We start from the raw sequence: 27,508 nt of genomic DNA, 5'->3' as shown, positions 1-27,508 counted from the left end.
AGTTTAAGGAACATAATAACTTTAAAAAGTAAATTAAATATTCACCTTGTTAAGGAATTTTCAGCTTTATAAAATTTTTCTGAAATGATATAATTAAAGACCATACTTTTCAAAATAATTATAATTGGATACAGATTTCAAAATCACAAGGTAAAATCTTTCATGTGGTTTCTCTTGTTATAAACACGCATAAGTCTGTAATTTGTTTTTCAATATACTGTTCTATATTTCTCAGAGTCTGGTGTGCTTTTTCCTAAGAGCTTTCTATATGAAACAGCTGTTATTTTCAATTTAAAGAATTAGTAGAATGCTTTAATGAATCATACTCTAACCACAATTCTTACATGTATTTTAAATGCTCAATAAATCTAGAATAAAAATACATTTCTGTAAAATGCCTTAAATAACCTTATAAAATTTTTCATGTATACCTTATTTTTCTAAGCTGTAGCTAAAAAAATAAAATGACTTCAAGCACAGATCCTAAGTTATGATTCAGAATCTTTCTATTACTTAACTGTATAGTATAGTTGTCCTACAGAGTTTTAAATTTCCCCCATGTGGTCAGAGAATATACATATTTTTCTTCCTTTTCTGAATTGTAAATAGTCTAATTTTTATTTATTTATTTATTTATTTATTTATTTATTTATTGGCCATTCCTGGGGCTTGGACTCAGGGCCTGAGCACTGTCCCTGGCTCCTTTTTTGCTCAAGGCTACCACTCTGCCACTTGGGCCATAGCGCCACTTCTGGCCATTTTCTGTATATGTGGTGCTGGGGAATTGAAACCAGGGCCTCATGTATACAAGTCAAGCACTCTTGCCACTAGGCCATATCCCCAGCCCTAAATAGTCTAATTTTGCAATATCAAAATATTAACCAAATTCTGTCACCAGAGAATCTACACAAAGAAAATCACAAGATAAAAATTATGTTGAATATATGAGATAATAAATGTACAGTATTTTCTTTTTACTGTTGTTAAAGTTCTATGTGCAAAAAAGACAATGAAAATGATCTCATTCATACACATATCAATTCTATAGACATCAGGAATTAATATTAAACATTATGTCATGCAAGATAAAACTCACTAATTCCACCCAGCAAATCCTCCTAATAAATCTTTTAAAGTTAAAGTACTACTACTAACTGGTAACAAAGTTGCTCACACCCGTAATCCTAGCTACTCAGGAGGTGAAAAGTGAAAATACTGTAGTTCAAGGCCAGCCCAGGAAACAAACTCATGAAATCCTGTCTTATCCAATAAAAACTAAGCACAACAATAAGCACTGGTTATCCAGCTGCTCAAGAGGCATAAATAGGACAATGTGGTCCAGACTGACATGTATGAGACTGCATTTTAAAACAATGAATATAAAAAGAGATAAGGGCATGGTTCAAGTGGTAAAGTACCTGCTTCACTGACACTCTAGTACTGCTATTTTTCACTTTAAAAATACAGCAAAATACAATTCATAGTTTTGGATTTTTAAAAAGAAAGCATTAAGAAAATTATATAAAATTTCCTATGTTATAATGCTATTAGCAGAATGGAGTTTTGAAATAAAATCTACCTGGATCTGAACATAAAGAACTCTCTACTATACTATGAAACACTTTGGAATATTTTACAGAAAACCGTTATGGAATGAAATGAACATGAATACATAGTCCATAAAAAACACACTAGCTGAGCATGGTACTACACATCTGTGAGAAGGATCAACAGATGGAGGTCAACCTGGGCTACATGGAAGACCCTATTACAAAATACAAAAACAAGATAATAATCTCTCCCCCACCCAAAAAAAGAAAAGATTTGAAATTCAGAAACACAAAAGGTATCAACAAAGTTTAAGACATTTTTTTTTGGCCAGTCCTGGGCCTTGGACTCAGGGCCTGAGCACTGTCCCTGGCTTCTTCCCGCTCAAGGCTAGCACTCTGCCACTTGAGCCACAGCGCCGCTTCTGGCCGTTTTCTGTATATGTGGTGCTGGGGAATCGAACCTAGGGCCTCGTGTATCCGAGGCAGGCACTCTTGCCACTAGGCTATGTCCCCAGCCCAGTTTAAGACATTTTTACAAAAAGAAATCATGGATACAAGTTCAATCTCTAGAGAAACCAAAAAGAAAAATAAACATTAAGGTGAAAATATAACTTATGGCATCTACTTCTACAATCACCCAAATCTCCAATAAAGATGATATGCGGCAGAAAAATTTTAATTCCAGCAAAGATAACGGATGTATAAAAGAAAATCCTAGGGCTTTTCCTTCTTCTGTTCTCTACAAAAGTTTTCAAGAATAATTAAACAAAAGTAATGGTATTTGGACTCCAAAAAGGTCATGAGACTCAATCAGTGGGTACAGTTAGATCAAGACATAGTTGTTACCTGCCTTTTATTCATTGTGCTGACATTCACATAGATAATGTGAAAGCTATGATAGGTGCCTTCACACAATCTATCGCTTTCAAACCATCACGCAGGAATAGTTACAAGTAACAAAAAGTCAGTTTTATTTCAGAATATACTTAAATAAAAACAGAAATTAGTTTAAATTTTATAAAGTGTTTTATAAATTTTATGATAGGGTGACTAAGATATCTGGCAAACTTTTTTTTTTAGTGAAAGAAGTCAGCCTGCTCTATCAAGGAACAAGTACTTTCCACCAATTTCTTTCAAAAGAAAATTTAAATTTTACAAAACGTGTATTAATGTAAATTTGACCATCTCCTAGTATTCAAAGACCTTTTTTCTGATGAGATCACTGCTAATGTTAATGAATGAATAATACTTTTTGATCTGAGTCTCAGGCCACATAAGGCAGAGAAGTTTAAAAGATTCCCTCTCAACAGAGGGAAGATGGACACAGTGGATGCACCTGTCATCACAGGAAATAGAAGAAGTACAAAACGGTTGGATCATGGTCTGTGTATGACAGAGCAGGAAGCAAGAACAGCAGGTGGGGAAGGAAGAAAGGAGGTGATGGGGGTTGTGACTACTATAGAAATTATAAAAATATATGAAAATAGCACAACAAAACCCACCAAAAGCTATTATAAAAAAGGAACAATAAAAAAGGGTAATACTGATGGGGTGAATTAGATCAAACTACATTATATGCATGTAGTTAAAATCACAACAAAGGACCTTATAAAATTAGTTTATGCCAATAAAAATAGCTTGCTGGTTGTAGGATGTTTTGATATTTTCTTCTTGTGGCTTCCTTTTCAACTTTCCTGTATGACAAGGTCTCTTTGTATATGAGGTTGGCCATGAACTTGCTATCCACCTGAGGCTGCCATGAACTTCCAATCCTACTGTCTTAGGCTCTTTATTGTTGATTACATGTCTATGCCACCTATGCCTGGAGATATGTTGAATATGCTGTCCCATCATCTCTGATCTTCATTACTTCTACTGAACTATCATCAGTTAGATTTTTGAGGAATTTAAGTGATAATTTCTTTTGTGTTGCTCTCAATAATTTTTTTTCTTTTTTCTTTTTTCTTTTTTTTTTTTTTTTTGGCCAGTCCTGGGGCTTGGACTCAGGGCCTGAGCACTGTCCCTGGCTTCTTTTTGCTCAAGGCTAGCACTCTGCCACTTGAGCCACAGCGCCACTTCTGGCCATTTTCTGTATATGTGGTGCTGGGGAATCGAACCCAGGGCCTCATGTATATGAGGCAGGCACTCTTGCCACTAGGCCATATCCCCAGCCCCGCTCTCAAGAATTTTTAAATCTTTTATCTTTACTACGATGTACTTGTTTGTGGATCTCTGTGTCTATAATACTTGTTCATCATGATTCAGGAGTTTGTTGAGGATATTTGAGTTAGTATTTATTTGAAAATTTTCAAGCCTCTATTGCTTCTAATACACTTGGGCTCTTTTCTCTCTTTCTCTGTGTACTCCTGTATTGGTGCACTTAATGGTGTTTAACAATGTTTTTCGTCATTTGTTTATTTTCTTATTCCTTGAATAATCTCTCAGTGCTCTACTAATTCTTTCGCTAGGTCAGTGAATTTGTGTTATTTATACTCTTTTACCTACAGAACTTTATATTGGTTCTTTTAAAAACTTTTTTGTTTCTTCTCTATTTGTCTTGGATTTGTCTTCTTTAATCATGGGATACTTTCATTTTTTAAACATATTTGTAATGCCTACTTTCTATTAAATTTGATATCCAGTCACATCTCAGATTGTTTCCATTAGTTGCTTTTACTTCCTCATGGTATGAATAAAACTCTTGTTTCTTGTAGGACCTTATAATTTCTGCTAGAAATTGCACATTTTCAATAACATTATTATAACTCTGAGTGTTTGTTTTTTATGTCTATGGCTGGTTATTGCTACTTGTTAACTGTCTAGACTGCACACATAATTGCTTTCCCTTTTCACCACACCCCCTCAACAAAACAAAACAAAATCCTCTAAACATTGTAATAGGAAATACTCTCTACATAGAATATAAACTATTCCTTAAATCCCATTAATTCTTAAAGAATGCTAATTCTTAAATAAGATGATTCCTTCCAGTGGAAAATAATAATGGCAGAAATGCCTTTATATATATAGTTAATCACTCAGCGTTACTTCATATAAGTTCATATTCAAGACATAAGTTCATGTTCACATGGAAAATTCTAGCTACATTTCAGTCCAAAATTTTTAGCCAAAATTTTTTTGGAGAATCATAAATATATTTGCAAAGTAACTTCTAATGCATCCTTAACACAGAATCCCAGCAAAAAGAACCCATTATTTCTTTAAAATAATACATATAGGTCCTAGCAAGAGACAAGAAAAACTGTTTTGCTCTGAATAACAAGACTCCCAAGAGTTCTGGAACAAGAATTCTGGGATCAGCTGCTGTTAGGTTTTTTAAAAATCCCCAAATAATGCTTTCCACAACATTTACCACTTTCGCTGAGAGCAGGTGCAGTTAGCATTCAAGATCTCCACTACAAACTGACTTGGCACGCAAGCACGACTGTTTGCAAGTGTACAGCTGTCTGGTTCACTGCTCTAAGTTCCTGGAGCTACCAATTTTTATTTTTTAAGAGGAAGGCAGAGGTTAGCTATGGGCATAGAAAGAAACTCCTCTAACAAGAGCTCTACTAAAGAGCTAAGATCACCAAAAATGTAAGAAGACAGCTCTTTAACAATGAAAAGGCAACTTTTACTATTCTGGCTATTAAGATATAAAACTCAAGGAAAATACAACAGAATCAGGTGAAGGGTATTGACTTTTTGGTTTGGTTTGTTAGCCTGTTTGAATTTTGTTTTTGCTTTGGTACAGGCTGGCGCCCTCTCTCTCTCTCTCTCTCTCTCTCTCTCTCTCTCTCTCTCTCTCTCTCTCTCTCTCTCTCTCTCTGTCTCTCTCTGTAGACCAAAGTGACCTTTAAAATCACAGATTTCTTGCTTTCACTTACTGAGTGCTAAGATAATAGTACCATTATACCTACAACTGGTGGGTATATTACTTTATCTGTTAAAGTGTTTTTAGAATAGACAAACTTTTTGAGTTCTTATTATATTTTTTCATTAGATTATTGTTAATGTATTTTGCATTAACTTAATGGACAAAAAACCCCCAACACACTAAAAGTTTATTCAATTCTAAAACAAAAAAAAGCATATTTTCAAAACAAAACATCACCCTGGTTCTAAGCTACTTATGACCCACATAAGGTACTAAGTATTGTATATATAAAGCATTTATTTTCACACAGAAAATATTCATTTAAATACACTTGTTAAATATACAAAATACTAATGCAGATATTATCATTAAATGTAATCATAACAGAATAATTTAAATAAAGCTCTACCAAAGTATCTAATAATAATAAACTGTTAAAAACATGAGCACATAACAAATATTAATAGATATCTGATATCATATGCCTTTTTTCAGTATTTCTTCCAAAGAGGTGTGCCTGCTGCTATGTATGTCACCAAATGCATCCATGAATGCTACTAAATTTTTACTGTTCAATGGTGAAATTAATTGATGATGCATATTGTGTTGTAAAAAGTAATAATAAGATTGAGGTCTGTTACCATGAACACTTCATCCTCAATTAGATCACAACTTCTGCATTAGTTTTCATGTGTAAGTATGGTTCCATTCAGTTCTGCTATATTTAAGAATCAGATGGACCTTTCTCATAATCATTTTATATACACCATCTCCACAAGCTACAATTACTACAATTACAATTACTACAATAACTAAGCTCAATTAGAAAGGAAAGTTACAGGTCATCCAAACAAAGCTCTCACCCACAAAAACCATTATTGGCATTCCAAGGAAGAATAACACAGCAAAACTGGGAGCTAGATCTAGATTTGAACAACCTTTTTAGGCTCACAGCTTTCTCATCTGTTAAAAGGAACATTCTTCAATTCACAACTTTCTCATCTATAAAGACAGTAAGTGTTCTATAAACAATTGTTGCTGTTACAGTATTTCCTGGGTGATGAATATCCAGCATATTTTGGACAATGGCATTTTACAAGACAAGTTATACCATTGCTATTAAGTTACTGACAAAAACTTTTCCTTACACTGAACCTAAACAGTCTCACTAGAGCTTTCACTTATCACAATGACTGCACCCCCTGCTAATACAGAAGATGCTCTTAATTGGTTATCTATAAGTCTTCACATACTTGAAAATAATGCCAAGCAACACATTGTGTACATCTTACAGACAAGTATTTTTTTACAAATAAACAGCATACTGATGCAACTTGATTTAAAACAATTCTTCATCAAGGTTCCTTTAAAAATGTTTATTTTACTGAGCCTCTTAAAAACAGAATCCACAGGACAGGTGCCAGTAGCTCTTGCTTGTAAACCTAACTACTTACGAGGCTGAAATCTGAGGATGGCTGTTTAAACCTAGCCCAGGGAAGGAAAGTCCATGACTCCTATCTCCAATTAACCACCCAAAAGCTGGAAGTTGAGCTGTGGTTCAAGTGGGAGAGCACTAGTCTTGAACTAAAAAGCTCAGGGAAGGTGCCCAGGCCTTTAAGCCCCAGGACCAGCACACACATACATACAAAATAAATAAAATAGAATCCACAATGGGACATAGTATTTCAAATACAATTTGATCAGGGAAAAATCACTGAGATTATGGCTAAATGTGTACTAAAGTTGTCTGAATATACCATAAGCCAATAATACCACTGTTGCTCAAACTGAACAGGCAAAAGTACCATTTTTCCATATAAATCCTTATTAGTTCAACTCCACCATAGTCTGTTATTATGTAATAATTTTAAGCCTACAACTCCAAAATTTTAAGCCTAAAATTCTTATATGGTTCACCTTCTGATGTTCCCCATTTGTCTTTTGAAAACTTTAAATCTAGGTTCTGTCATACAGAATACATCAATTCACCAGAAATCACAATGTAGAATACAACCTTGCTACAGACTTGGAACCTAAGTACTAAGACAGGACCAAAGTAAAAGAAAAAATATCTAAGGGGGAGAGGGTGCTACCAAACTGGCAATTTTCATGGTGAGGTTTTTCAATTGATTATTAATGCCATAGGGTGTTTCACTCTGTTGTTTGATTTAGATAATATTTTATCTATTTGGCTGCTAGCCAAGAGACTATTTATATTCTAAGTTGAAAAAATTAAATAAAATTTAAAATCAAAGTTTTACATCACATTAGCCTCATGCAACCATAGCTACTTTATTGGAGAGGAACTGTAAAATATTTCAAACATGGAACAAATATAGAAGTAATATGAAGGATATTTTGACTATGGTAAAATATTTTGCTGATATGAAGACAGAATATGCTTATGTTGAATAAACTGTCTAATAGTATCAGACTCAAGACCAATTACTTTTCTTGGTCCAGATTTAGCAAGATTGTATATTCTATAGGTCTTGACGGTGATTAATTAATTATTGGCACAAATCTACCACTACAGTATCAGACAGAATTTCACCCTCCTAAAACTTCCCTGTTCAATCTATTCATCCTTTCTCCCTTCTAATTCCTGACAACTGTTGTTTGTATCTATAGTTCTGTCTTTTTTCCAGACACACATAAATAGAATTAAAGTATAGAACAGCTTCTTATACTCAGCAGTAAAAACTACATTTCCAACAACTAATAACCATCAATGCTGTTTCTACACTCTTTTATTTTTTTTCAAGTAAAAAGATGGATTTATTGGGGAAGCAAAAAGTATACTGACCGGCCAGGGTCACAGCCCAGACTCGGGAGCTGGGACCATGCACCCTGGTGTTTCTGCACTCTTAGAAAAGTTTTATTTTCATCTGTTAAGACTTTTCATAAAACTGTAGGGAAAATATTTAACTATTCGGAATCTTAGAGATTTCTTTTCTATCAAATAGACATAATAATCGTACTCTATAGTATTTGGGGAAGCTTAAACGGATTAGTATTACTTACGATTACCTGAATTTCCCAGTGAAGGCATAGGGCACCTAGTTTACTTATTAGAAAAAATTTAATTATGAAATGTTTTGTTGTTTGTTTTTTTTCCCCAGTCCTGGGGCTTGGACTCTGGGCCTGAGCACTGTCCCTGGCTTCTTTTTGCTCAAGGCTAGCACTCTACCTCTTGAGCCACAGCACCACTTCCAACTTTTTCTGTGTATGTGGTGCTGAGGAATTGAACCCAGGGCTTCATGCATGCTAGGCAAGCACTCTACCTCTAACCCACATTCCCAGACCATGAATTTCTTTTATTGATATAGGTGGGTTTTGAGTCTCTTAGTTCTTCTGGTAAGCCTTTCAATGAATTTTTGAATATTGCATCCTACTTGCAAATTTATTGAAAGTTTAAATCATAAGCTGTTAGAATTCTATGTCAATAAATGTGCAATAAATTAATTTGATATAATCAATAAAGATGCTAGTTACTAGGTAGGCCCTTTTTTCCCTTAAGTAATCATTTTTCTGCTTTTCCTATAATAATAAACACATTACTTAATCAGAGTAAAACTATTTTATTTTTAAATAATACAAATCAAATTCTGACTTCCCACTTTTTGTAGTAAATACGCAAAAACATCCTTAACTTAATAAGCACTCTTACATATACATTTAGAACACCAGAAACTTTATTAACAAAGAATTCCTGTGTAGAATTAAAAATAACAGCACAAGAAATGATTAAATAATTTAAATGTTATTTATATCCTCTTTCAAAGTTTATTTTTGAAAATAAATCCTTTTTGTTTTCTTTTCCCACCAAGTTTAATCAAACACAATTGACTAGCTGGGATTCATGCTGATATATACTAATTACTTAAAAATGTTAACACTGAAAAATACTTTAGTAATTTAATTATTAACACATGAAAATAGAACAGAAATTAAGTTTTCACAGTTGAGTTAATAAATTCCTTAACCCACTATCTGAGATTAGTTAAGAGGAATGGGGATGAAATAAGTACAAGACAATATGGCACTCTTAACTAAATTTGCCAGAAGATATAGCAGATTATATTGTAATATAAATCAATATTCCAATTGAGCAGCTGATTTATAAATTGTGGCAAGTAAGAAAGGTATTGCTTGTCAAGTACATGCATTTTTTATTGAGAGAAAATGACCATTTTCACCAAAAGTAAGACATAAATCTCATCATACACATTTAGTATTTGTATGAGATATATTACGTTTCATGGTAGACTAGCACAGGATCTTTTTTTTTTTTTTTTTTTGGCCAGTCCTGGGCCTTGGACTCAGGGCCTGAGCACTGTCCCTGGCTTCTTCCCGCTCAAGGCTAGTACTCTGCCACTTGAGCCACAGCGCCGCTTCTGGCCGTTTTTTCTGTATATGTGGTGCTGGGGAATCGAACCTAGGGCCTCGTGTATCCGAGGCAGGCACTCTTGCCACTAGGCTATATCCCAGCCCAGGATCTTTCTACTAAAGGAAGAAGCAAGAAAGATCCCCCGGTAAAAGCTGTTTTTAATTGTCTGTGTCAATAAAGAAAGAGATTAAATATTCCTTAGCAATATAATAGGCAATACATAGAAAAGAAAGGTAAGAAAAGAATGGTAAACCAAAAAGCTTACAAAGTACAAGATGCTCATTTCAACAGTTTAGGAACTACAATTAAACAATACAAGTACCTATCAAATCAAGTAAAAGTAAATCTGTTTGATTACTTAGTAGAAATGTTGAGGCATTATGAAATAAATGAAATGTTTTCAAATAAACAGAGCTGGAAAAAACTTTAAAAAAAAAACACAAAGATAGGAATCAAAAGTAGAATTTAGTGATGCAAAAATCTTTTTAAAGAAAGTTAATTGTCCAAACTTGAAGGCAATCAAGATGTCCTTCAATAAAAAAGTAGAAAAACAAACTGCATCTGTATAATGCAAAATTTCTGCACTAAAAAGAAATGAGCTTTCCAGCTTTGGTGGTCACTGGTTTGTAACCCCAGCTATTCAGAAGGCAAAGACTGGGAGCATCACCATTTGAGGCTCTCCAAGCAAAAGTTAGTAAGAAACCCTCCACCTTCTCCACATTAACAATTAAGCCAGGCCCAGTGGTATATGGCTACAATCCCACCAATGCAGAAGGCATAGCTAGGGGGAACACAGTATGAGGCAAAAGCATAAGCTTATTTATATGAAAAATAACTAAATCAAAAAAGGGTGAGGGTATGTATGGCTCAAGGAGTAGAGCATTTGTACAGCAAGCAAAGACACTGAGTTCAAACTTCATTACTAGAGAACTCTTACATGCATACTGCCAAGTAAGAGAAGACAGTCTGAAATGGCTACATACCTATATGAATAGGTCCCAGGAGAGTGATGAAGAGAGAGCATGGACTATTAGGAAAAGAAAAGAATTCTGTATGATGCTGCTAGCAGGTATATTTACAAATCCCATATAATGTGCAATTACCAAGAGTGAATGTAAATATCAATATCAAGAGAAATGTAAATTATGGACTTTCATTATGATTATCAGCATTAGCTCATCCACTGTAGCAAATGTGCCACACTAACTGCAGGCATGATGATGCCTGCAGAATCCTACCTACACGGGAAGTGTGGGTAGAAGAAACAAGTCTAGTCTGCTGAAGGTAAAAAAAATAAAAATTAAAAAAAAGACCCCCACCTAAACAACAACAACAACAACAACAACAACAAAAAGGCTGAGGGGTGGAGGTTACATGGCAGAGTAATTGGCTAGCAAGAAGGGCCCTGAGCTCAAACCATAGTACTGCTAAAAAATAAATAAATAAAAAAGGAAAGTTAGGGGTGCATATACAGAAACTATATTTTCCCCAGTTTTTCAATAAGCTTAAAAATACTCTTCAAAACGTCAGTTGGAACTGAGCACTGGTGGCTAACACCAGTAATTCTAGCTACTCAGGAGGTTGAGATATTAGAATAGTAGTTCAAATCCAGACTGAGTATGATGTCCATAACACTCATCTCCAAATTAATTATACCAAAACCTGAAACTGGAGCTGAAGCTCAAGTGGTACAGTACTAGCACTGAGCACAAAGCTCAAGGACAGCACTCAAGTCCCGATTTCAAGCCCCAGAACACATGCACATGTGTGTGGACACACACACAAAATATTAGAAAAAATATTCTAGAAGAAATTGTGGTTTAATTGTGGTTCAATTGTGGTTTAAACAAAATCCATTCACTAAATTGGATTTATTTATAAAAGGTATATTTGTGGAGCAAAAGAGAAAAATTCATTATACTCGTATTTTTCCTCCCCGTCAGTTTTAGACATCAGGCATAATATACACATCACTGGGAATTTCCATTGGAAACTATTTTATTTTCACATACAATAGATATTCTGAGGTCACGTCAAATGATCAGAGTATATCACAGGTGAATTATACAGAGACTTACATTTTAAAACTTAGATGTGTTCTACACATTAAAGTAAAAACAGCATATATCATACATGATATTGTATACAACATACAAAGGAAAACTATCCAACTCAGGAAATTTTCCTTTGAAATAAGGAATTTTAGATTTGCATGTAATATATATATGTAGGCATATATATATACATATATATAATGTACATACAAAACACTAAGGATAAAAGAAATATTTAAAGCCCAAGGAAATCTGAAAAATCTTTGAACTGATGGTTTGTATGGAACTGAATACCAAATAATTACAAAAGGCAGAAAATATAACCTAAGACTTTGTAAATTATTTTACTTTGGCTTGGGGCACAAGTTATTATATAGTTAAACAATATAAAATAAAGTCATAAATATGACCATAAAAATTAAGAGTTTATCTTTAAGAAAAAAATGTAGTATGCAATTACTTTTGCTTGAAGAGAATTAGACAAATTATATCTTCATAATAATTAATGTTCACTATTTACAAGTACTTAATCTAACAATTTAACAAAACTGAAACCAAAGTCACATACCATTTAATTAAGACAGCTTGGAATGTGAATACTGTTTATTCCCATATATTATATTTAATTAGATATGTACTAAGTAACAATAAAGCTAGGAATGAGCACATTTTATAGGCTTAGTTTACATTTTCATATAAACAGCAAATTCATCACTTCCCTTATTCGTAAGAGAGAAGATATGCTAACTTTAATTGCCTCAGAATAAAGAACTGAACAAAAATAATTTATTGTCTTAAGTATTTAAGTAAATGCATACAGCAATTTCTCAATCTAGTAATTATACTTATTTATGTGTGCAAACTGACAAATTACTCAAAATGCTTTCAATCCACTCAATTCCTATGAACCAAATTTTATCATTTACTTCATTGACAAAATATGTTTATTATATCTATCATTTATCAATATATTCCAGGTAACTCTCCCAATTGCAGGTAAATTATGTGTTCCTTCAAACTAGTCTTAATAACATTCACTACATCAAACACAATTGTTTGGTCCTTTCTCTCTTTAAACAAATTTTGTGTGAGTATGTATGTGTATGTGTGTATAATAAAATTTCTAAGAAAATTAAGCAAGCACAATGGGAAATAAGTTGATGAAACTTTGTTAAATTAGCCCTAAATTTTAAATTCCTTCTCTATATACAGTAGACTGAATGAATAAAGAAAGGAAAAGGAAAGGAAAGGGGGAGAAAGGGAGGGACGGAGAGAGAAAGGAAGGGACGGAGAGAGAAAGGAAGGGAGGCAAGGAAGGAGGCAAAGAAGCAAGAACATAGAGAGGGGGGAGGGAGGGAAGGAGAGAGGAAGAAAGGGGGAAGGAAGGGGGAAAGGAAGAAAGGAAGGAAGGAAGGAAGGAAGGAAGGAAGGAAAATGTTGGGAGGTATTTCATAACTGTTGTGATAATAATGATAATTATATTTGAATATTTTGTTAGGCTTTAAGAAAAAACTGAAAAATATGAATGATATTGTATAGGTTTGTTGAATTAGTCAATGACAATTTCTGGAACACATTAAGGGCAAATCATAAACTCCTGAAGGGGGAACAAAGAAAAGAAAGCATGAGAGGCACTATAAAAATTCTCAAGAAATAATAATGACTGAACATAGCTAAATTCATATAACAAGTCGTAGAGAATTCAATGTACATATTACAAAATTAAGAAAAGCAAGGAAGGGGTAGGTGAGAATGTTGAAAGAGTGACATTGATTAAGGTGCATTATATTCATAAACAGCTAAGTAAAGGGTAACACCTTTGTAGCTACTTGAAGATAATAAAAATAAATAAGAATAAAAGGAAAGAGAAAAAAACAATAACAGTTAATTTAATAAAAATAAAATTGTACAAGAGAATGCTGTCATAAAAACAAATAAAATATTAATTAAAACTAGATTAAAAATTAAATGTAGTATTCTATAGTATTTCTATTAAAATATGTACTCCAACAAAATATTTGTACTGGTTTTGGACAAGTATGGAGAGATTAAAAATTACCTGGATCCTACAGATTAAACACCGTCCTCTTACCATGATGATATATATTTTTATTTGGTAAAATAAAGCTGTACTATAAATAGGAAAACACAAAATAGGATTCAAAATTGAAGTCCATTTTAATTCTGATACAAAAATGAAAACAGTTTCACCTTAAAAACAATATGGCTACACACATTTTAGCCAGAAGCTGACAAAAGTGGTAGCAAAATCACATTAAAAACATACTTCCTCTACATGATTAAAATGTCTCAACACCAAATATAGGAATATACACAGATTTACTTCTTAGCAAGAAAAATACACAATGATGTAGGAATGTCTAAACAGACATTTTAGATTGACTACCTAAGTGGGTAACTAACCTCAGGCAAATCTTCCAACAGCTCGAGTTTTAATTTGCTACTCTATATAACACTGACTTCAGTGGCCAACAATGCACTTCCTTCAGTAACACAGGATAATTAAAGTATGAACTTAAAAAATAAAAAATTTAACATATGAAAAAGATATCAAATTGGAAACAATGAAATATATTTAACTGTTAGGCTTTTTTTGCTCTAATATCCTATTTTCACATTTTTATCACATGGAAGGAAATGAAAAGTACGTTTTAAGTGTAACTTTTTCAGTTGTTAGAGCTTCTAACCAATTTTAATCCAGTGCTATCTACCTCAAAAGACTGTTGTTGGGCTGGGAATATGGCCTAGTGGCAAGAGTGCTTGCCTGGTATACATGAAGCCCTGGGTTCGATTCCCCAGCACCACATATTTAGGAAACGGCCAGAAGTGGCGCTGTGGCTCAAGTGGCAGAGAGCTAGCCTTGAGCAAAAAAAAAGAAGCCAGGGACAGTGCTCAGGCCCTGAGTCCAAGGCCCAGGACTGGCCAAATAAATAAATAAGCATATACACACACACACACACACACACACACACACACACACACACACACACACATATATTCATATATAGAAAACAACAAAGCATTTTAAAAAAAGACTGTTGTAAACAATGAATGAATGAAGTCATGTACCTAATGAACTTCAGAATGATATCTTATACATTATTGTAGTCATTTGTTAGTAGTATTAGCAATACTGCTGTTGGTATTATTCGTCTTTACATGTTTAAAAATGAAACCTCTCACACAACATCTTTGTAGTAAATGTTATCACATTAATATAATTCTTGTTCTCATGTTTCTTTTTATTTTTGTGGTATTGATATTTGAACTCAAGGCCATGCTTAGGCAAGTGCTTTAACATTTGAGTGAAACCTCTAGTCCTTTCTACTTTATTTGTTTTTCAAATAGCTCTTGCTTTTTACTAGGTCTAGACTGTAATCAACTATTTATGCTAACTTTTAAACTGGGATGACAGGCATATAATTACAACCAAGTTTTATTAGGTATATCTCAAAAAAAATCAAATAGAGCCTACAGAGATCTAGAATATATTTATGTTTCTTGCTGCACTATTTACAATAGTTAAGGAATTAGGCCAGGTATCCATCATCAGACAGCATATATGAAGAATGGAATTGTATTCAGCCATAAAGAATAATGAAATGTAAACTGTAGGAAAATAGACGAAACTAGATGGAAAAATAAGCCAGATTCACAAAGACAAGTGCCATATTTTCTCATATGTTGAATTTAAAGGAATGTAGGGAATATGAAAGTAAAAGGGGAAGTAGAGTTGTTCAAGTGGTAGCAATTATGGTACAAGCGAGAGCTTGAGGACCTAAATTCAAGCCCTGAAACCAGAGAAAAAATAGCCATTATTTTTTGGAGTGAAGGTATGGTCCAAGTGGTAGAGCACCTGCCTTGAGTGAAAGCAAAAAGGAGGACCATTAAGAATGTGGATGGGGAATAAGAGGAAGGGTATAAAAGGAAAGGTAATTGATGGGGAAAATATGATCAGAGTATACCATGTACATCCATGAAACTAGTTTTTATGTATAATTAATGTATGCTTTAAAAAGGAAAATAGGTAACATAAGGTACAACACACAGTAAAGGAAAAAGTACACTGGTCAAGCACAATTATATTGAAAAAATATTTTTCCTATGAAATATCACTTCAAAATTACATACAAAATTACAGTCAGAGGATTATAGAAATGGACTTGGGTATAAGCAGGGAAAACCTATACTACAAAGTAAAGAGCTATATTATTGATAGGAAAGCCAAAGATTGAGGGAGTGAATCACTAAAAGTCTATCACTGAAGTCACTGGCAGAATGTGAAATAATCACTTTTACGTTGAATTATCCATTAAACTCTAGTTGTAAAATCACTGGATTAGTCCAGAGAAGCTTATAAAACACTTTAACAAAGTATATACAATGCCTTGCTTTATTTGGCTCTTACTTTAATGCACACCCTTGTCTCACTTTGCATCCTATATATTAACACAGTATTCTCACTCAAGCCTAAAATATGCTCCCTAATTTTCTGGTCCAATTGAATAAGTTAATACTAGGCATATCTTAAAGCGTAGCTCTATCTTAAGCTTCTGTATGAATGAATATTTTCCCTTCCATACCAATTTCTTTATAGTCTATAACTTTTCCTTTTATACTCCCATTAATATACAGTACAATTCCTATGATATTTGTTCATGTATCTTATTTAATGATTAGTCCCTAAAAGCAAGGTTGCTATTTCATTCATTCTTTTAGGTTCACTTAACTAGCACTGATTGCAGCACAATAAAAACAGAATAAACATATAGTGAATGAAAAATACTCTCCCTTCATCAACAGGACTCGGTTACATATTTTAAACTTGTAGTGGTTACATATTTTAAACTTGTAGTGGAGAATTATGAAATATAAATTCCACTTTATTCAGAAGTAAAAAAAGTTTTATAACTCATTCAAAAACTAAAAAATCATGATCAATGTTTGTAAGTTTCAATGTACTATAATCATAATATGCTATTTTCCATGTACAGTTATAAAAAGCAAAACACAGTGAAAGTCATCTTATGAATCAATTTAAAAATGATATATATTATTTTCACAACATTAAAAGAAAATTTAATAATATAGAGCAAAACTGATATAAACTAAACCAAATAAAAACATTCAATAGATAAAAACATCAAGTTAACTATTCCTGATCTAAAAACTATGATCTAAAAACTATTAATCCCAATACTACTACTAACAACAAAATAGTTACATCTATCAAGAGTATATACTACTTACCACTATATTTCATACTCCTACCAATTCTATACTTTGGCATTAATGTACCTCCAAGATAGATCAATGAGAACACTGAGTTTTTGAGAAATTCAATGAACTAAAAAGTATCACAACCAATGAATGGGAAGGGAAGAAATACCTAATTTCAAAACTTATTCCCCTCACCTCCTCCTTTTTCTTTTCTTTTTTGCCAGTCCTGGGATTGGACAGTCCCTGAGCTTCTTTTGCTCAAGACTAGTGTGCTCTTAGCACTTGAACCAGAGTGCCACTTTCAGCTTTTGCTAAGTAGTTTATTGGAGATAAGTCTTGTGGACTTTTTTGCCAGGGCTGGCTCAAATCCTGATTTTTAGATCTCAGCCTTCTGAGTGGCTAAATTACAGGTGTGAGCCACCAGCACCTAGACAAAGCCTATTCCCTCTACACAACAGTTTTTAATCTTAATCCTTCATCAAAATGTTACTCAATTTGTTCAGCATTAAAGTGGGTTGACATTAAATTTGGAAAAGAAATAAATACCAGCATTAAGGTAAAATTAAAACGAAGTTCAAGTTCTAGTTTCAAACTACATAAATAAGTTAAATAAATGAACAACTAAATAAAATATCAGTCTATTTCTAAATCAATCAAATTCAGTAATTGTTTAAAATGAATTACTCAACAGTTTTCCTAAGTTACTAATAAAGATGTAAAATTTCTAATACTTCAAAGCTTATAATTTTATCATATAACACTTAGAAAAATAAAATGCTGTACACTGTTAATTATTAATAGTGACCATACAATTTATCATTCAAATTTTTGCATTTTTGAGACAAATGTAGTAATTAGCCAAATAGAACAATAAGTTTAAACAAGATTGTCCCAGCACAGTGAAACATGTAGACCTTGTGACTGTTACACTGCTGGGGTCCATCTTTCTCCCCTGGATGGAAGGGGCCTGAGGCACTTCCCCCAGCTGGGGAATGCGGCCCTTCCATCCTCTCTACATTGGAATCCAGAGAAACCGGTTGGGCAAATAGACCCCCGACTTAGCTGGCAGCCAGCCTGGCGCCTACCAGCCCCGCCCTGGTTTGGCGAGCTCAGAGTGACGTAGCCCCTTGGAGGTCAAATGACAGCCTTTTGGCCTATCGGAATCCTGGCCAACCCCCTTCCCCCGGATCATCTCCCCTTGTCCCTCTCTCAATAAAGTTAGTTCACTCTCAGAAGCCAACTCCGTGGTCTATGTACGTTAGCTCCCAGGGTAGGATAGCGGTCACATTGCCACGCGGGTCGCGCGCATGCCAGGCCGGAGCCGCCCCTACGTCTCACCCTGACAGACCTGCAGGCCGAGGGTTAGGGGAGAGGACGATATGAGGGTAATAAGAGAGAAAGAATAAGCATCTGAGCCGGAGCAGAGAAAGCAGACCCAACATTACACTACTTACCACATTCACAGTCTTCCTCTATTACCACCCACTTAAAACTATTTACACACCAAGCATGTAAATCCATTTGTTTCCAAAACTGAGTACTAGAACTATCATAAGAATACTTTCTTCACTAACTATAATAACAAAAAAAAAAACAACTATTTTGAGCTGGGACTATAGCTCGATGCAGAATGTATATTTCATATGTTGTAGACCTTTGAAATCCCAGAACAAAAATTAGTTGACTTCTTAAAAAAGCGATTTCATTTAATTGACATTTATATAAAGCGTCAATAACTTCAACTATACCTCATCCTGAAGCTCATCACCACTTTTAACAGAAGCAAGCATATCATATAAGGTACAGCAAAGATCTTCTATTCTTGGTGCTTCAATCATTTCCTTCAATGTTGCATTTAAATATTTCTCAACTTCACACCACAAGAAGGAACCATTTGTTTTTTCCACAGGCTTGAGTTCTGGGGTGCCATGTTCCTGAAAATGTTCATTCAGAAACTTCTTATAATCTAGGCTTATAGTTTTCTGGGCTTCACCATTTATTGGCAGTTCATCAAAGTGGTCCAGATCGTGCATATCAAATGAAAATGCTAAATTTTTACCAAAAAATACTCTATTGCTACATCCCTTTTCTGTCAGCTGGACAAGAGCAGTAACATCATCTTGACTAAAATGAGAAACAATTCGGTTAGTGGCATTACAAGCTGCAGTCGCAGATGATGATGGAAAGGGACCAAACATCTGTTTGATAGCCTTAGTCTCCATGTGACCAACAGAGTCCTTCAAGTGAAACGTCATAAAGAGAAATGCAGCTCCACTCTCAATGGCTTCTCTTCCATTTTCCATTCCAACTATTCAAAAACAAAAGAAACAATATTAACTCAACTGAATTATAGTTCAATTTACCATTCTGAAAAAAAAACACTACAAACATTTTAAAGTTAAATCTAACATCTAAAACATGCTAAGAATGATAATTTAGGACAGGAAAATCTTTATTAAATCCCCCAAGAACTATTTTAATAAACCATTTTCAGAAATTATATAGATATCTCCTAACAATTCTTACTTCTTCCTAAAAGCAACTTGAGACATTAGCTAAAACTTATTTAAAAACAAAGTTTAAAAACAAATTTAATGAAATAATTAAACTACAGATGAAAAGAATCTGAATTGCTTATCTGGAACTGAAGGGAGCTTCAAATTTTTATATTATTTTCTCAATTTGTATCAGAAACCTTGATGAAAACATAGTTATATAGACGTATATAGCTTTCATAAAGAAACAGTTTAATACCATCAGGCTATATGTAAGTTTAAAATAAATTTAACCATATTTATAAAATAAAAAGAAAACTATCATAAAGGGACAGGAAGGAAATTCAGACAGTGGTTTTCATACCTAAATTCCTATAAATCCTTCACTTATTATTATATTGTAACTCGTCATTTACTGTTCTCCCCATCATATGGGCTCCTTGAAAGACAAAACTCTCTTTCATAATCATGCATGCTTACCAAGAAATCTGTTCGTTCACAATATAGTAAACAGTTTATAAAGAATGTACTGTTTTAAAAAGAACTATACCTATTTGTTTTGCAGCTTGTAATATATCTCTTAAGTCTTCATTTATGTTTTGCATTTGACTCTTTTCCAGTTTTTCATTCAAAAATTTCACTATAGTGTTCCATGTTGGACCCAAATCTAAAACTTGTTCTTGGAGTTTGGAACGCTTCAGCTGAAACAGGTAATACACAAGAATACTGGTTAAAGTTTTTCTCCAATCCATAAAATACTAAATATATTTCATATTACATTGGTACCGTCTGCCAAAACTCAGTATCTATTCATATCCAAACCAATTATTCTCAAAAGTTTAATTTAAATGTTATTTCACAGAATATCATTTGTCTAAAAGACATTTAATAAAATCTTTTTGCTTAGTTTTTACTATAATGTAAACTCATTATGAAATCATTTCAAAGCCAACCAATGTAAAAAGTCCAATATATAGACAACAATAGCAATTGTTAATATTCCACACACTTTTTTCTAATTCCTTGTTTTTAATATGACTTAGACTATAGTGTACAGAGTGAATTTTATGTCATGCTGCTGATAAAAGGAGTTTAAAGAAAACTGGATTCTTTTGGTAAGTTCAACATATACAAAGTCAGCAGTGCCTTTCCAAAGTAGGACTCTGGAGTAAGTTAGGCACATAGAAAACTATTTTCAATATATTTCTTTCTTGAGACTGAATGTTTTTATCCACAAGAATGGATTAAAAACTGAAGTTGAAAATCTTATGTCAGACCACTGCTTCATGCACAGACAAGTTGTTATGTACTTAAGCCAAATGAAAAATTGCTGAGTCAGGTTGAGAAGTAATTTTTCTCTTGTTATATTAGTAATATTCATGGTTAATCATTACTTTTCTGACATTTCCTAATTTAAAATAAGGTTGGTCAATATATGTTTAGAGGAAGAGAATGAACAAAGGATCAAATGAAATAAATTGGCTGTAAAATTAATAAAGCTCTTACAATGGTGTAAGAGGTACATGATTCACCTTAGCTCTACTATTCTGCATGTTGAACTTTATCAGATTAAAGTTACATTTAAAAAATCTCATTGTAGCTAGGTGTTTGTGGCTTATACCTATAAAAGAAGACATGAAGTAAGAATATAGTTCTTATATCTTTAAATTTAAGTTTTCTATTGTATCATTAATTCAGAACAAAGAATCTTGTCAGGAAATAATAATGCAAGTATAAAATATTGGTATCAGTCAAATATATAAAATATGCCCTATTTTAATTGCTGTGGAAAATGAATAATACCTAGTACTATGGTGATGGTTATTTGTTCAGCAGTCTATCAAAACTATTATTAGAGGGAAAATTAAAGTCTGTTAGAATTCTGCTAATTAAAATTCTTTTATTGTTACATGTATTTATGTGGTTAAGTGATAATTTCACTTAACAAATATTCCAACCTCAGAAAATGAAAATTTTATTCTACAGCATAGTCAGCAATTGATGTAATGGTATGCTAGGCTCAGTAGCTCATGCATATAATCCCAGGTACTCAGGAGGCAAAGATTGGGAGGATAATGATTCAATGCCAGAAAAGCCCAGATAAAAAATTAGAGACCTTCATCTCAACAAACTGAGTGAGCAATTCATTCCAGCTATGTATTCTGCAAACCATAGCAAGAAAATCCAGGTCTAAGGCTGGCAGCTCTGGGCAAAAAAAATGAAATCCTACCTGAAAAATAACTGAAAGCCAAAAGCACTGAACCATATGCTCCTGTGTCAAGGTCCTTGCCTTGGTAAGACCCTGATCTGAGGGAAAAACTATCAAAACAAAATAAAACAAATAAGTGACTTAAAACCAAACAAAAACAAAAGTCACACAATAAGGGACAGAGGCTTGGCTTAGTAGTTAAGAATGCCAGTCTAGCAAGTGTGAGGACCAAAGTCCCAACTCCAATACTACCTGCTAAAAAAAAGTCCAATCTAAAGCCAGTTCCTTCATAAACTACATTACATAGCTCATTTCTTCATATGTGCTCTTACCCCTATCAGGGCAACAAAAGCCACAGAATGATGGCTAAAATTCCAAAGCATTTATCATTTTCAAGTGAAAAGCCAATAGATCATTTATATACTTAAAGAATTATGTAAGCTAGGCACCAGTGGCTCATGTCTGTAAATTTAGTTACTCAGGAGGCCGAGATCTGAGGATCGTGGTTAAACACCTGCCAGGACAGGAAAGTCCAGGAGACATCTTATCTCCAATTAACCACAGGAAAAGCCAAAAGTGGTACTGTGGCTCAAGTGATAGAGCGCTAGCCTTGAGTCGTGGGCCAAAAAAGGAGCTCAGGGACAAGGTCAAGGCCCATAGTTCAAGTCCCAGGACTGGCAAAAAAAAAAATTATGTAAATTTCATCCATAATATGAAAATTGTTATCATTAATATTTAAATTTTTACAAAGTTCAGCAACTCAAAGATACATAATTTGAAAAACATTCAATATATGTATATATATATATATATATATAAAACCAATATGGCTATAGTTTTTACTCTTGCTTATTGTGCCTTTTCAAATAAATGATGAGTATCCCACAAAATCATATTTAAAAGAAAACTACAATAATTTACACATTAAAAATAAATTAAATATAGTAATAAAACACCCCCAATATTTGCCAGAATATACTTATTCTGAGCTGAATTCGTATGCTATATCCCTAATTCCTAGAACACCAGAATGGAACTTATTTGAAGAAGTCAGGACCTTCAATGAGTGAATGTTTGTTAGTAGGGGGACTCTTAATTCCATCTAACTGGTGTCATTATAAGACAAAATTTGGGCACTCCATGTGATACCAGGGATACAGTATTCTTGATCCATTCATCTACCGAGGGGCATCTAGGTTGGTTCCATATTTTAGTGATGGTAAATTGTGCTGCAATAAACATAATTGTGCTGGTATTTTTAGTGTGATCTTGCTTGTAATACTTTGGGGAAATGCCCAAAAGCAGGGTTTCTGGGTCACAGGGGAGCTCTATGTTTAGTCTAAGAATCTTTCCTCTAAATATTTTATAACTAAATACACAGAATTTTCTGAAAATGCTGAGATTCTATAGTTTTATTTTTGTATATTATTAATTGTAACTATGTTTAACTCATTTTACAAAGCTTAACTTAAGCAAGATTCATTCAAAAAAGTATTGCCCAGATGCCCTATAATAGATAAGTAGATTTAAAAATGTGGTACTTATACATACTGCCCTTTTACATAGTCATTAGAAAAAAGATTGTCCTTTATGAAATGATGGATGGGAAATGATGGGTGGAGGAAATTGTGGTAAGGTAAGCCAAGCTCAGAGACACAAATGGCACGGAAAGTTAGATCTAAAATACACTAGGAGGTAATAAATTTATATAGGCCACTTGGCATTTGCACACAGTAAGACCAAAGGAGGGTATTCTTAGGAAAGGAACACAAAAGCATAATATCTACGTGCATATGATCATATAAACTAATGGTAAACAAAATGAACTCCGGGAAATGGAAAGAAGAGGTTTTTGCTTTATTACTGTTTTTCTTTTCTTTTTGTCTTGTTTGTTCATGTGTCTGTCTTTGGGAGGGTAAACAAGTACACAGAAATGGAGGGACAAAGGGTGAACTAATGCAGCAATGGTTGTCACTGGCTATAATGAAAATAAACTACATAACTTGTGGATAGAAATTGGAGGAAAAAACTAGAAGAGAGCAAGGGAAATAGTGACATTGCCCAAAAAGAAATGTACTCTTTACTTGGGTTATATAATTGTAACCCTTCTGGACATCACCTTTATAACAACAATAAAAAAGGCAAAACTTCTTGGTCAAACTATGCAACCTAATCATGAGCAGAAAATGGAGCCATTGAATCTACAAAGGAAAGAGACTTAGTTCCTTTCCTAAGACAAAAATGATGTCCCAAAGTCATAAGCATTTCTGCCTGGGGGGAGTCTGACTCTACTTACAGAAAGAGTAAACTTAATATTATTTATTTTAAAATTAATTTACATAAAGGAAACCTGTCCATATCATAGTTACCATTAAAGCAGGAGTTGGTCTTTATTACAGAAATTAAAATAGCTTGCAATCCATGAAAATTGTTTTATTGATAATTATCTCAGAAATTATACTAAGAAAATTCTTGAGTCTAAAATGATTCTTTTACCAAATTGTAAGAAAACAATTACCAACTCAATTACTGAACTTGAGATTAATGTCCATATTTCCCATGTTACCATACATTATTTCTGTTCACTTGAAAAATATTTTTCCAGAGTCCTAAAAATTTACTCAGATGATTTAAAAGTGAAGTACTGTATTAAATCAGAAAATTAATTATGGCAAGGGCACTAACACAACAACAAAAAAAAATGAAAAAAGACTCAGTATCACAGTTCGATATTTCCTTTGAAAAGAGTGCTTAACACAAATACTCTCACAAGAAATATCAGTAATTCTCCATTCTCCTTGGTCTCAGAAGACAGAAATGTGATAAAAAAAAAAAATTCCATTGTAAGCACATAGAGCTGAAAAAAGAATGTCAAATATTTGTCCATATTCTATGTTAATACAGCTTTCATCTTCAAAGAATTACCTTTAAGTCAACCACTTCTTCATTATAATTATCTTGCTTGGTGACATTTGAAAAGGAGCGCAAGGCTCCTGTGAGGCGAGGTAAAGCCATTTATTATGCAATCAATGATCCACACAATAAGATATCTGAAAGTGAAGCAAAACAGGATGATATTCACTTATCCAGAAATGGGAGGTATAATGAAACTCAACAATCAGACCTGAACAAGGGAAAGAAAAATATCAGGGTTAAAAATAAAAAAGCAATGACTACCAAAATTCCTAAGGGATAAAATAATAACAAGTAGCTGGTGACTATATCAAACATGTCAGGCCACATCACAGTTCTGGAATTTCAATTATTGATACATCATAATACAAATAATAACTTCAACTTATTGCAAAAGTAAATAAAGACATCAGTAAAGATACAGAGGACACAAAGAGTACAATTAGTAAACTTATTATGTGTGTATACACACACAAGCCTATACTCAATAATGAAAAAAATACATCTTATTATCAAGCAAGTTTGATATACTTTTACAGAACTCATATATTATAGAGCATAAAAGAAAGTCAACAAGTCAGGCATTAATAAACTTTCTGTGCAAAAACTAAGAAATACTAAGAAACATTAATCTCTAACATGTAATCTGCCTTTGTCTTTTTTATTTTTCTTATGAAACCTTAAAAGTATAAGAAATAGTGGTTACAGTAGCTCATGCCTATAATCCTAGCTTTTACCTAACTCACAAACCTGGAAAATCCTACCAAACAACAACAGACTCAATCTCTGAGAAGAAATGTAACTATAGAGCCTGGTAATACAGATTGTTACATATTACACTAACAGGAAACATTAAGCAATAATCTGTTGCTTCTTCAGTCTATTTTAATCACCACATAGATCTCAAATTGTGAGCACTGTGCTGTGTCAAATGGCTCCCATGCTTAACAATGTTCCTCCCTTTTTGAAAAAGTATAAAACACAGCCATTAATCACAAGTCAATTTTTCCACCTGGAGTTCATCTAAAGAAAGTGGAGAAAAGGATGGATACATTAAGGGACAATACATTGATTTCTAAAAGCCAGAAAAACTACACTCTTGGAAGCCTGAAAGAAAAACATGTTGTACTAATGTTGTATCCATTGTGACAACAATAAAACTTGTTATTAAGAGTGTGTCCTTTACTAGAAAGGAGCAAAGAAATTATAATTTACTTAAGATCTCATACCTAAAGAAGTGCAGTTAAAGTTAATGCCAAAACCTTTGAAAATCCAATGTTATTCTCTTTTGCTTTGCCAGACTATCTCCGGAAATTTCCAGTGTTACTTAGTCTATGGGCAACAGTCCTTGTTGATTCAATCAAACACTAGTTTTGTAAATACAGTCAATATCTGTACTTAGTTGACTTCAAAGAGACTGTGCTGAAGGGAACATCTTATAATCTTTTAGATGAAGCCAACATAAACAGAAAACATGTTATGTGATAAATTCTGTATAGTAAAGTAGGTTGTGTATCAGAATGATCAAGGGGCGGGGGATGGTGTTTTTTTTTTGTTTTTTGTTTTTTTTTTGCCAGTCCTGGGCCTTGGACCGAGGGCCTGAGCACTGTCCCTGGCTTCTTCCCGCTCAAGGCTAGCACTCTGCCACTTGAGCCACAGCGCCGCTTCTGGCCGTTTTCTGTATATGTGGTGCTGGGGAATCGAACCTAGGGCCTCGTGTATCCGAGGCAGGCACTCTTGCTGCTAGGCTATATCCCCAGCCCGGGGATGGTGTTTTAAATAGCATGATTAGGGAAGACTTCTGCAAAGTATACATTTGTGGAGGGGGAACCTCAAGGAAATGAGGAAGCTGTGTAGCATACTGGGAAAAAGTGATTTGACACAGTTATACCATTGAAGTAAGGCCATTATAGGTACATCAGAATCATATCAATATATAGAACGCCAAGTTCCTTAAAGTCTTAGGATTTTTTCCCAGGTATGTGGAACTATTAAGAGAGTTCAAAGTAGATGAGAAAGGAGCAAAGTAATTTAGGTTTTAAAGTATAGCCATTCTCAAAAAAAGATAAAGGACCAAATAAGAATCATTTTTGTTTATATATTGAAACTAGATGAATGAGGAGAAAACTGGAAAGGAAGCTCTAAAATACATACAACATTTCTCTTCACTCTCACCGAATACAGTATTTCTGATACTGTAGTGGGGAGGCCAGATCTGCCCAGTGCCATCAATAGCTGTGGAGGGACTTCAGATTGACTCCAGCTCAGATTAGAGCAGAAGCCAACTCCATCTCCACTAAGCCCTCCCCCACCCTATTCAGGGAAGCTCCCTTTACTATGTAGATTGACTACCTGAGGCCTGGGAGCTTCAAGGGAACCTGTGTCCTCCTCTTTATTATGATAAGTTATGTAGATTAACCACCTGAGGCTTGGGAGCTTCAAGGAAACCAGCTATGAATAGGCATATCCGCCTGCATCATGTGTGCCCCGCCAAATCCATGCGTCAATTCTAACTAGAATGATAGGTTAGTTCAAATGAATATTATGAGACAGACTGTAACTCTATTGGCCACCTGCGTGCGGCCTAGCATGCTCTGTAAGTGTTGTATCTTCATTGGTCACCTGCGTGTGACAAGTTTGTCTGTGATGTTTGCCTTATAACCAGGCTGGAAGGCCACACGGGGGCGGTCCCAGCTCCCGAGTCTGGGCCGCCCAGGTGTGTACAAGCCCAGCTCCCGAGTCTGGGCTCCACACGTGGTCGGCAGTTTCGGCTCCCGAG

At 34.0% G+C, this 27,508-nt stretch overlaps 1 protein-coding gene across 2 annotated transcripts in view; it reads right to left on the bottom strand.

Annotated features, from left to right (window-relative positions):
* The window catches only part of Ascc3 (activating signal cointegrator 1 complex subunit 3), a 242,952-nt gene that overhangs the window by 210,617 nt on the left and 4,827 nt on the right, over positions 1–27,508 (bottom strand). For both annotated transcript variants that reach the window (XM_048353768.1, XM_048353767.1), the window contains exons 2-4: positions 24,742–24,866; positions 20,158–20,308; positions 18,861–19,420 (exon numbers count right to left, since the gene is read on the bottom strand). In XM_048353768.1, coding sequence (XP_048209725.1) covers positions 18,861–19,420; positions 20,158–20,308; positions 24,742–24,831 — 801 coding nt within the window. In that variant the 5' untranslated portion in view covers positions 24,832–24,866. The remainder of the gene's footprint in view (positions 1–18,860; positions 19,421–20,157; positions 20,309–24,741; positions 24,867–27,508) is intronic.

Source organism: Perognathus longimembris, chromosome 9, assembly GCF_023159225.1.
Source record: "Perognathus longimembris pacificus isolate PPM17 chromosome 9, ASM2315922v1, whole genome shotgun sequence".
NCBI classification, from domain to species: Eukaryota; Metazoa; Chordata; class Mammalia; order Rodentia; family Heteromyidae; genus Perognathus; species Perognathus longimembris.
Note: the sequence above shows the minus strand (reverse complement) of the source record. Positions and strands in the feature narration are given on the sequence as shown.